The 11,286-nt window shown below is 46.3% G+C and overlaps 1 protein-coding gene across 1 annotated transcript; it reads left to right on the top strand.

Annotated features, from left to right (window-relative positions):
* Positions 1-476: 476 nt before the first annotated feature.
* Positions 477-1,778, top strand: LOC123153925 (SPX domain-containing protein 3). The gene is made up of 3 exons (XM_044572799.1): positions 477-782; positions 859-1,006; positions 1,366-1,778. Exons 1-3 carry the CDS (start codon positions 555-557, stop codon positions 1,776-1,778), a joined length of 789 nt encoding a protein of 262 aa, XP_044428734.1. The 5' UTR covers positions 477-554.
* Positions 1,779-11,286: the final 9,508 nt, after the last annotated feature.

Here is an 11,286-nt window from a genome sequence, read left to right as displayed (position 1 = left end):
ATTTAGGAACAGAGGGAGTATATGCGGCCCTGTCAAGAGTAGAGTATTACAAAGCCAGATTAATTGCGAAGATCCCATATTCCAATGGAATAATACCATTTTTTGCGGGGAACCATGGAATAATACCTTCCTTGAACAGAGCTCAAAGAGGAAGGAGAAAACTCGATCGAGAGGCTTAAATTTCCATGTCTGTCCCGAGTCTTCCTGAAATGGAATATGCTCCGCATATCTTCTTCTTACCTATAGCTGCATCCTCTTTTTGACTGAGCTTTACTCCTTCCCCAAAGAATTCTCTCCTTGGTTGCTTTGACCCAAAGTCCACGCTACCTCTCACAAGGACAAATCCTAGTACTGTATATGGATAATGTAGTCAGTTCCCAGCTTCCCTCCATGCCGACCAGGGCAGGCAGCATATGCTTCAAATATTCCAAACTTACCAACCCCTTCCCGCGATCCATAATAACGCGGCGCCTCCCCACAGCTCGATCGTATCTCCATTAAAGTAGCTGAGAGCTTGCATTTTTGCGAGCCAAGCCAGGAGTCGAGGTTGCGAGATGAAGTTTGGGAAGAGGCTCAAGAAGCAGGTGGAGGAGAGCCTCCCGGGGTGGAGGGACAAGTTCCTGGCGTACAAGCGCCTCAAGGTGCTCGTCCGACTCGTCTCCGGCACCTCGCCGCACCGTGCCGCGGCGGAGGCCGCTTTCATGCGGCTCCTCAATGACGAGGTGGACAGGTTCAACGCCTTCTTCCTGGAGCAGGAGGAAGAGTTCATCATCCGCCATAAGGTACCTACTGTTGATTGAGAAAATATACTGAAATAGTGCAGTAACCTGTAACGGATGTAATTAAAACAATGTGCAGGAAGTAAGGGAGACGGTGAAGGCGGTGGCCGGCGAGGAGCCGTCGGAGGCGGAGCGTGCGGCGCAGATGAGGAAGGTGAGGAGGGAGATCGTGGATTTGCACGGGGAGATGGTGCTGCTCCTCAACTACAGCGCCGTCAACTACACAGGTTTGTTTCATCTCCTCTGGCTTAACAATGACAATGTTATACTATGGGACCGAGGGAGCAGTACGAAGTAACATTTTTTGGGCACGCTTTGAGAAAAAGGAAATTTGGAAGGTTCTTGAAATTGTAAGTTCGTGGTAGTATCGGAAGAAATTCAGAGCTTTACACAAACAGAAAACAGAGTACACGACAAGCTCTGCTCTAATTTTCTCATAAAAAAGAAAGCAACTATCGTGAATTGTACGCTTCGACCTGCAGAGACTGTCTCTACTCAGACCAGTCGTAGCTTTTCTCCACACGACCAACTGGTCTTATGACTTGGCCAAGATCATTGAACATCTAGTGCTACACGTACATTGCAGGGCTGGCCAAGATCCTGAAGAAGCACGACAAGCGTACGGGGCGGCTGCTCCGGCTGCCCTTCATCGAGGAGGTTCTTAAGCAGCCATTCTACACGACAGAGCTCATGTCGAGGATCGTCCGCGAGTGTGAGGAGACCACGGAGGCTGTGTTCGCCTCCGACAACAGTGGTGATCCGTGGACGAGGAAGCGCTGCACCGACACTGAGATGACTCCCATGGCAATGGAGCAGGGCATCCTTAGGAACACCATCGCGGCGCTGGTGGCCATGAGGGAGCTTCGCAGCGGGAGCTCCACGTACGGGCACTTCTCGCTGCCACCCTTGGCAAAGGAGACGGAGCATGGCCTGCTGCTATCCATCCAGGTTGCCGATCTCGTTCAATCTGAGGCACTTGGTATTGTCCGGGTGGTTTGACAGATATACTTCAGTTTAATTGTAGTTATATGTTTTGATGGCTACTTACCGGCGCCAGATTATATGATACGTGTAACGAACATTATAGACTTCTTATAGCAAACATACCCGTGCGTTGCAACGCGAGAAGAAAAATCACCTCTCACACACACACACTCGATGATATCAGCAAATCCCTTGAACTCTTTCACGATGTGGTATGAGAAACAACAAGGTACGTTGTGTTGCCCAAAAACATAATTGTGGGGCGATTTTGAAAGTGTACGAAAGCAGTATGTAGTTTACATAAAACTCGTATCAGCAGTTTAGTGTACATCATCATATATGAGTTGGTTATTGTGCGCTGGATGAAATGAAGAGGACGATTATGTGCCTGTTGTAATCTTTAGCATATGTTAGCTGGTAGGAATGAACATACCCTATGATGCCAATAATAGTTTTTGTGCGAGCATCAGACTATCGTATCTAGTAAATTTAAATGGATGGGAAACCTATACAATAGGCATTTTCAAAATACCCATATAAAGAAAAGTATCAATTAAGGATGCATCCTAAACATAATTTTGAAAATAATTAACATGCAAGATAATAAAATATTTGAAATCTACAGATTCTTCTAAGCGCTCACATGTGACATGTTACATTTAGAGTTAAGGTTTAGAAGATATGAATTTTAAAAAGTAGTTGTATCTGTGAAAAACAGAGAATGTTAAATATAGAGTAGATGGGCTTAAATTACAATAGTATGCAGTTTATGTGCTAAGACACGCTTGGGAGATGGCGGCTCTATCCTACGCCAACGAAAATGCCAAAAATCAGAGGGAAAAGTGAGAAAAAATGCGGGAGAAGTAGGGATCAAACTCAGCTCTTCGCAGTGGAAGACTCGAGCTCTAGCCACGGGATAGAAGTGCATGTTACTTCTAAGGGGATGTATTTATATGAAACATCGTGACGGCCGGCGACTTAAGAAAAAAAAAGGTTTTTCACTTAGTGTTGGCACTCGATGTAATTTGTGTAAACCATATAGGCAATTCTACGACGGGCCGCCATAAGCAATAGCCCATTTATTTTTAGGTATAGATATATTTAGAAATGACACTAATATATTTGACAATTTTAAAGAGAAACAGTGGCATGTATAAAGGAACGACAACAAGACACAAAACAACCAACCAAGAATAAAATTACATAGAAAACGATCACCTTTTGCCTTCAACTGTATGCTGCCCACCAAAGCTTAAAAATTTCACTAAAACAGTGCTAAGCGGAAGGGGCACATGCAAGCGCCCTCATGATATCAGGACTTGAAGACCGTGATAGCCACTCGCCACTACAAATGATATCAGGACTTGAAGACCTTGAAAAAGTTTGAAGTTGAAATAATGTAGAAAATTCGAGTTGTGTGTGAAAAGCGGCAGTTTTCCATTCGAAACCCTAATACTTCGCCGGCAGAGTGTTATGATACTTTGCTGCAGCGTGTTCCATTCAAAAAATTGAGTTGTGTCTGAAGTGCATCAAGTTTTCGCTCTCACATTTTTACCACACCCTATATGGGTCCTATGAAAGCCATCATGCGAAGTTTCATCAAATTCGAAGCTCGTTTGCACGTTATCTGGAACAGGGCCGGCCCTGACGTATGGCTGCTGGGGCGACGCCCTAGGGCCCAGGCGGGGGAGGGGCCCATGATGTAGTACATATATAATAGCCCAGCAAAATATAGGTAAAAAATACAAAAGAAAAGAAACGAGATGGGCTAGGCCCATCAGATAGCTAGCGAAGAGCATCTCCAGCCGCGCCCTCAACAAGGCTCCCCAGGCGGTTTTTCGGCCGCCGGCGCCGAAAAATCGGCCCAGTCGCGTCCCCAAGGGTCCATTTTTCGCCGGCTCAAGCCGAAATTGGCGCCGGCGGACCTAGCCCGAACTCGGCGCGCTGGGGGCGCTCGGGGGCGCCGGGCGAATTGTTTTTGGCGCGAAAGAGCCACGGGCCCTCCTTGCCAGCGGCTTGTCTCTCTTCTCGCCGCTTCGTCGTCCTCATCGCCTCGTTTCCCACGGCGAATCAATGCCAAAGCTGCCGTGCGCTGCCGCGCCGGTCAACCTCCTCCATTGATGCCTCACGGGCGACGCAATGAAGACCGGACGACGCGCGTCCCTCGCCCGCCACGCGTACACGCGGTGGCCACGCGTACGTGCGGCGCCTCCGCCTATATAAGCCGACCCCCGGCGCGCCGGTGACACACACAGAGTCTCCACCGCCGACGCGTCATTTCTCCCCCTTTCCTCCCTCTCCTATCGCCATCTCTAGTTGAAAGCATGCCCGAGCGCTTCCCAGGCGACGGCACAGCGGCAAACGGCTTCGGCAGCCGCCACCTCCCGGTCCCGCCGAGTACCCGGTCCCACCGGACATGCGGGTGCCTGGGTCATGGAGAATCAGCGCCGACGGGTCCCGGTGCCACTACCGGCCACCAGGGCGGCGCGGCGTGCGGAGATCGCGCGTATCCGTGCCTCCCTACCGCGGGCGGCGAGGGAAGGTGCACGATACGTCCCCAACAGCCCGCTCTGGGAGCCCTACTTCCGTCGCCGCCACGCCGAGCAACTCGAGGCCACCAACGGCGTCGTGCCCTCCGGAAGGCTCAACTCCGAAGGGCGGCGCCGATGGTGGGGCGTGCCCGGCCGCACTCTGGAGGCCGTCCTCGAGTAAATCGAGGGCGGTAACACGCCGAGGCTGGAGTACCCCGCTCCCTCGTCCTTCTCTCGCCGGCGTGGGAGCTCGTGGACACTGAGGCGCATGGACCCCGGGGCGTCCTCCTCCTCGTCCGGCTCCCCCTGCCTCCGCCCCGTCAAGCCGGAGCCCCAGGACACGCCTGTCAGAGCGTGCACCCGCAGCTCCGGCGTCCGCATCGACGACTCCACCCCCGCCTCTGGCCGGCGCGGCTTCTTCGACGAGTGTGCCCTACAGTGGGCGCGGGATGACTACCTCCGCGACGAGAAGGTCCGGCAGCGCCGGGCCCTGGAGGAGATAGCCGCCCGCAAGCGTGGGCGCGAGGACGAGAATGGCGTGGTGATCCTCGACAGCGACGACGACGAGGACGCCCCCGGACCGTCCAACCCGCCGCGCCAACCTGGGGATGGTTGCAGCAGGGACGGCGGCCGTCGGAGGAGGCGACGATGATGACGGCGGCGGCGGCGGCGGCGGCAGCGGTGACGACACGCGGTTCTACAGCCTCCTCGGCATGTAGAACTGCAAGGGCGGCGGGCGGCGAGGAGCGGCGAGGGAGACGGCGGGCCTAGTAGCATTTTTTTTCTTTTTTCATAAAATATTTTAAATATGTATGAACTCGCCGAAGTTTAATTGAATTTGCGACGTATTTGTGCCAAAATTTAATTTTAAAAATAACGTGGGCGCCGCGACTAGGAGACATCACGCTCCCAGCATACGGTTTGTGCCTGTGCGTCTTCAGGGGGCGATTTTTAGCTCCTCCCGAAAGGCCAACGGCTGGAAATGCTCTAATAGCGATCGATTAGATGCGAAGCGTCACGCGCATGACTCACTCCAGATGCCCCGCACGGCTGCTCCTTTTCGTTCGTCTCGTCGGTTCGTCGACCGTGAACCGTCGGCCTACTCGCCCGGCGCCTCGCTGCCTCGCCCTCGCCTGAGTCGCCTTGGCCGCCGCTGGTTGTCACCGCTGCGCGCGCCGCACCCGTACAGCAGTCCGGCAGCCCCGCCACCAGGCATCCGGCAAGGCAGTCCGCAGCAATACATATACATCCGGATTCCGACAAGTCCGTGTCCGCTAGACCGCTACTTGGACAACTGCAAGTCTGCGACGAAGCTCTCCCGTGATCCCGTCGCGGACCGTGAGGGCACCATGGTAGTCCGTACGTTTGAACTGTCCATCCATGTGGCCTGATTCATCCCCCCCAAACCCTAATTTACAATTTCAGTAGTTTATTTTATTATTCATGTAGTATGTACGTATTCAACTATCCAGTCATGATCCAACCTCCAATTTCAGTATGCACCAAGTTTTGAAGTTTTAATTTTTTTTATGTATAATTTCTAATTCAATCTTTCAATTTTTTGTCATTCTATGTACATGTCTAGGGTTCCAATCATTCGATGTATACATTCCTAATTCTTTGTATCCTCTTTTTTCTTCATGATTTTAGGACATTAGGGGTCTGTTTGGTTTTTGCCCAGGTTGGCCCTGCCAACGCACGGGCGAGCCAAAAAATTGGCGTTGCTTTTCTGCGCCCGCGTTCTGCCGTCGCGTTGGCAAGAAATTGAACTAGAGAGCCGAGGGCAGCGTTGGCATGCCAAAATATGGGATTCGATCCAAACACCGCTGGAGCACTTGGTCAACGCCAATTATTTGGCTTGGCACGCTGGGGCTTCGAACCAAACAGACTCTAGATTGCCATGCTGCCTAAGAAGAAGCAATTATCGGGTGCTGAAAAAAGGAGAAAAAAGAAAGAAAGAAATCTGAAAATTCAACCACCGAATGGTTCTTTGAATAAGTATTTTACATCGTCAAGTAATGTTCATCTCAGTGAAAAACGAGCATGAAAATTGATATGTTGAGGTCAATGAAGATGTTGCAAGTACAGGGGAGCAAATAAATTTTGGTTCTTATTTGAGGTAATCATGTCATGTTAGTTTCATTTGCTATCTTTTTAGTATGATTGTTGTCAATCGAGTCAATTTGAATTTGGTTGTTATTGTTGCCGATGAAGTCAGTCGAATTATTATAGTTAAATTTTAAATTAAAGATGTGTGGTTCAAATTTACTCTTAATAAGCTATATATATGGTATTAGGATACAGTGGCCCATGTCGTCGAGTTCGCCTAGGGCCTCCCCAAACACAGGGCCGGCCCTGATCTGGAAGTAAAGAGCGTTCGCCGTAACGCTCTCACATTTTTACCACACTGTACATGGGTCCTATGAAAGACTTCTTTATTGTTGCTTGGATTATGACTCCGTTGGGAAATGATAGAAGAACATGAAAACGGGGAAATAATAGCAAACATGTCAAAAGTTGATCATTTAATTGGAGAATGACCACGATAAAAATATTCATGAATCTTTGAGATGTGAATTGGTGAATTTGAGCAACAATACTTGCACAAAGTTCTTCCTGGTATATTCTCTTGTAACTTAAACAAAACTAACGGACAACGGAACCACACCGAGAGCGCCAACTTAGTTTTTTTAGGCGAATATAAAATTAAAACCTCTCAAACAAAAGAATAAATAAGTTTATACATTCTCCGCATGTCACTGTACTCTCCAACTGCCCTATAAAATATTCTACTACACTCTTCTGGATGGTTCTAGATGATATCTCCACCATCTTTTGTAAAATGCCGATCTGGTGGTGCGTCAAAAGCCTACCCAGGCAGCAACCGGCAGCACAAGCTAACATAGTACGGGCTCTTCGGCTGATCCAGCTTCTGCTTCAGATTGTCTGTGTCGTCAAGCTGGACTGTCATCGCTGCAAGGGTGGGCTCAGGAGTTCGACCTCGTCATGGCAAGTGAGCTTGCAGGCCTTTCTAGGGGAACAACCTCATTGCTGAGCCTAGTTTCCTATTTTATGAGTTGCATTCAAACTATTCGTTCGGAAACATGACACCACAGAAAAAATAATAACATCAAAGGAATATATGCGGAAAGTTAATCTGCTGAAAAATATACCCATAAATCATTGGGAAGGGAATTAGTGTAATTTCTTCAGCAACAATATGGAACAATGGGTCCGTAGAAATTGTTTTTGTAGTTTTTTCATTTTACAAAAAATAGTACCAAATATATTAACAAAAAATGTTCCAATAGTTTTTTCTTTGTGATTTGTGAGTTCATGAGTCGGTGTTGCATCGCTAACTGTACTGGTTTGGTTCAGTGCAGACTACATAACAATATCCCTTGTATCGTGATTTTGGCTCTCTAATCAATTTGTACTCACAGTTTCTTTGCAGGTCGACATCTTGCTATTCCAGGTCATAAGTACTATCTCTGTAAAGAAATATAAGAGCGTTTAGATCACTAAAGTGGTGATCTAAACACTCTTATATTTCTTTAAGGAGGGAGTAAGTATCTTTCCATAGTATTATAATGATTCTTATCAAAAGAACTTGTTGGCACAGTACCTCTACTTTCGACTGAGAAGTGTTTTGCGCTATACATACAGCGGATGGATTTATTTGGTGATGAGTTCTAGCAACTGAATGGGCAACAGACTGAAGAAAGTTGTGTGCTTGCAATATAGATGTAACTCAATGAACATTCCTAAATGATTGTTTGAGTTTTCCTTGCGTTCCTTCGTATATGATTTTTTAATACATGACCGGTCATCCAAACTTTAATCAAGGCGTTGTGTCATAAACTATATCAATAAAAAAAAGTGATATGAGATTTTCAGAATTATATTGCACCATATAAGATAGGCTATGAAAACAAAAATCATTCTAGACACAAAAACTATGGACTCACGTGTAATTTTTTCTGTATAACTTGTTTTGAAATGTCTTAGTTACAGTATCCGGACATATTTAGAATGATAAAGTAGTATATATACTATCACATGGTAGTATATGTGACATGTGGGGTAACTACCCCTGGGTGCTAGGATGTATTTTCCCTATATATACTAGTAAATTGCATCGGCACTAACAAAGTTGAGAAATATGTAAATGAAAAAAATGATGAATTTTGAAGTCTAGTAGATCTTATTATATTGAATGAAATAGAATTTAGATTAAGTTTCTTTATGTATTGAAAGGTTGACCTCATCTTTACTTCATTTCATCACTTAGACTATTTTTTTAGCTCATAATGTTTTTCTTAGTCAACTTCGTTTTGATCATTCCTAAAAAAAATTAAATGTGCTCTAGTGATTTGGGTTAATTTCTTTATTGTTGCTTGGATTAAGACTCCGTTGGGAAATGATAGAAGAACATGAAAATAGGGGATAATAATAGAAAAAAGTGTGAACAGTTGATCATCTAAGTGAATTTGTTGCCTAATTAGATGGTATCACTAATAAACATACTAAGTCATCTCATATGGAGACATCTTCTGGGTTGCCGAATTTCTCATGTGCACTCGCTTTTGTGCCCTGTTGATCCTGCCGCTGCGCCGTGTTGCCAACTCTATGCAAACTCTAATACTTACCTCACTACTAATGCAATCCAACCACAACGATGACATGCAATTTAAAATAAACATGACCTAGACCTATACAACAAGGTTAACTCTTAACAGAAACGAGGGATCATTTAGTAACAATCAAACTCACTAGTAATGCATTCAAATAACAATAAAATTTACATTTTATGATATAAGAAAAACATGATAGGTCAAAGAAAACCATCCACAGTTCAGCACCAAAAGACATAAATCGACTATAACAAGAAGCTAGAAGATAGTCCACAACACTAATCAACTATACTGCTAGACTTGCATGTGTCACATGATAACAAACTGTACTATAAGATGGATAGAAAACAATTCTCAGAACATACTTATGCCAGTTGTGTAGTACCTGCCACCTGGCTTCCATAGTGTTGAGGTTGTTTTCGAATGAGCCGGTGAGGACCCGAATCTGGGACAGATTGAACTCGTTGAAGAAAATTGCACCGGCCACATATTTAGGCCCGCCTTCGCGCCGTAGAATTAGCCGCCGGTCATCCATCGACAGTGACAGTGGCAGAAAATCAAGTTAGCTATGGACCAGATGGCAAGGACACAAAATCTAAAGCCTAAACATTTATACAATATTGGACCACTATGGATAGGAGAATGTATCTATAACTTTGTCAACAAATTGAAGATAATGCTCAGTTTTTTAAGGAAAGGTCCAACCAACAGTGTTCCTCACCCGCAAGGAACATACCAGACTTACCCAGACAACAACGCTATAAACTTTGTGTTGACGATATGTTGTCTGGGTAAGTCTGGTATAATCCTTTCGTCAACAAATTGAAGATATGGCAAGGTAGACAGAGGAATAAAGCATTCCATGTGTTGATGAAAGGAACATACCAGACTTACCCAGACAACAGTATAAACTTTGTGGTTGCAAATTAGAGTCCATGCCCCTGTAACTTCAAACATCAAGGCTGCTGCATCTACTCGGTGCATTCCCCACAACCGTACAGGACATATGTCATGGTACATATCAAGACTCCATCACATAAATCTGCAGAAATACAAAACCAACGTAAGGAGTAAAAAAAGAGTTTGTTCAAAGAATTGGCACACAACAATTATTATCTACCCCCTTAGAACTAAAAATACATGGCTCATCTTAGTTCTTCCTATTTAATTAGTACAGAACATGATGAAAAATTCAGATTTCGTATACTACAAACTCATGCTAAAACCAGTTTAATCACTTGTGATATATATAGATCAATGACCTAAGCCGGTGTCGAGGACGAGGGGACGCTAGTGATGTAGTCAGAACCCCATGATTATTAACAAGTAAGCACTACAGCTTGCAGAGCTATGGCGATGGGTTATATTACTCACATATTCAATAAGAGAACCACCAAATAGCCGGTTGTCACCCATTGAGCGAGCAACTGAAGGAAAAAAAACAGTGGTCAGTTTAGGCAGTGTGGAATCAGTAAGACTTGGATTCAAAAGATGTAACAATATATAGCATAGCGTGTAAAATGATTGCTCTAAAAAACAACATCAGGAGTGTCAAGAACAGGAACCTTCTAATAAGTATTAGTCCTTTGCTCGCCGACTCACAGTATGGTGAACTAATCTGTGAGTGTAATTCGTGTATCAGGCCACCTTACCTTGATGAGATTGGTGTAGGAATCAAACCCCTTGTCGTCGTCCTGGACGATCTCAGCCAGCACCCAGGTTGTGCCCGTGGTAGTGGAAGAATAGGGGATGAAGACTTGCCGGGCGAGGGCTGAAGAGCATGGACGCTTTCTACGGCGGCGCCACCAGTCGATTTCGCGGCCATCCAGCACCAGCCGCCGCAGCTCCACTGGTGCCGCAGCCGCTCTTTGCCGTGTGCGCGCTAGCTTGGCCCACATCGCCGAGGCTGTGGCTGGTGGCGTGTGGGGGAGAGAGGTGGAGAGGAAGACTTGTGCGTGCGACCCAATGCGGAGCTGCCTTTGCTGGGAAGAAAACAATCCAATCGCTGCTACTCGTGTTTGTTTCCTTCTATACAGTAAAATCGGCACAGTAAAAGCCTACGAGGCATAGCCCAATGCGGTTCGCAAATGGAGAGTGTAATAATTGTTGCAAGCGAGCTTCACCCACTGCCATTCCTATGGCACACTGCCCGCCGCCCTCCTCGTGATGCCTGCGCAGCTGGCTCGTATTCCAGTTTCAGATCTAAGCATACAAAGAAAAAATAATGGCTCAACACTCCAGGCACAGCTGAACAAGAATCTTTTGTGGTACTTATGGTTAGTACATTGCTTTGTTACTGTTGCAGCTGTCACCCGCGTCCATCGAGGTCAGATCGAGCCGACATGGCCGGCAATGCAG

The sequence above is a fragment of the Triticum aestivum genome, chromosome 7A (genome assembly GCF_018294505.1).
Source record: "Triticum aestivum cultivar Chinese Spring chromosome 7A, IWGSC CS RefSeq v2.1, whole genome shotgun sequence".
NCBI classification, from domain to species: Eukaryota; Viridiplantae; Streptophyta; class Magnoliopsida; order Poales; family Poaceae; genus Triticum; species Triticum aestivum.
Note: the sequence above shows the minus strand (reverse complement) of the source record. Positions and strands in the feature narration are given on the sequence as shown.

Coding starts and splice junctions, on each gene's coding strand:
- LOC123153925 (XM_044572799.1), top strand. CDS start 555: ATGAAGTTTGGGAAGAGGCTCAAGAAGCAGGTGGAGGAGAGCCTCCCG. Junction 783..858: donor AGTTCATCATCCGCCATAAG/GTACCTACTGTT, acceptor AACAATGTGCAG/GAAGTAAGGGAGACGGTGAA. Junction 1,007..1,365: donor CAGCGCCGTCAACTACACAG/GTTTGTTTCATC, acceptor CGTACATTGCAG/GGCTGGCCAAGATCCTGAAG.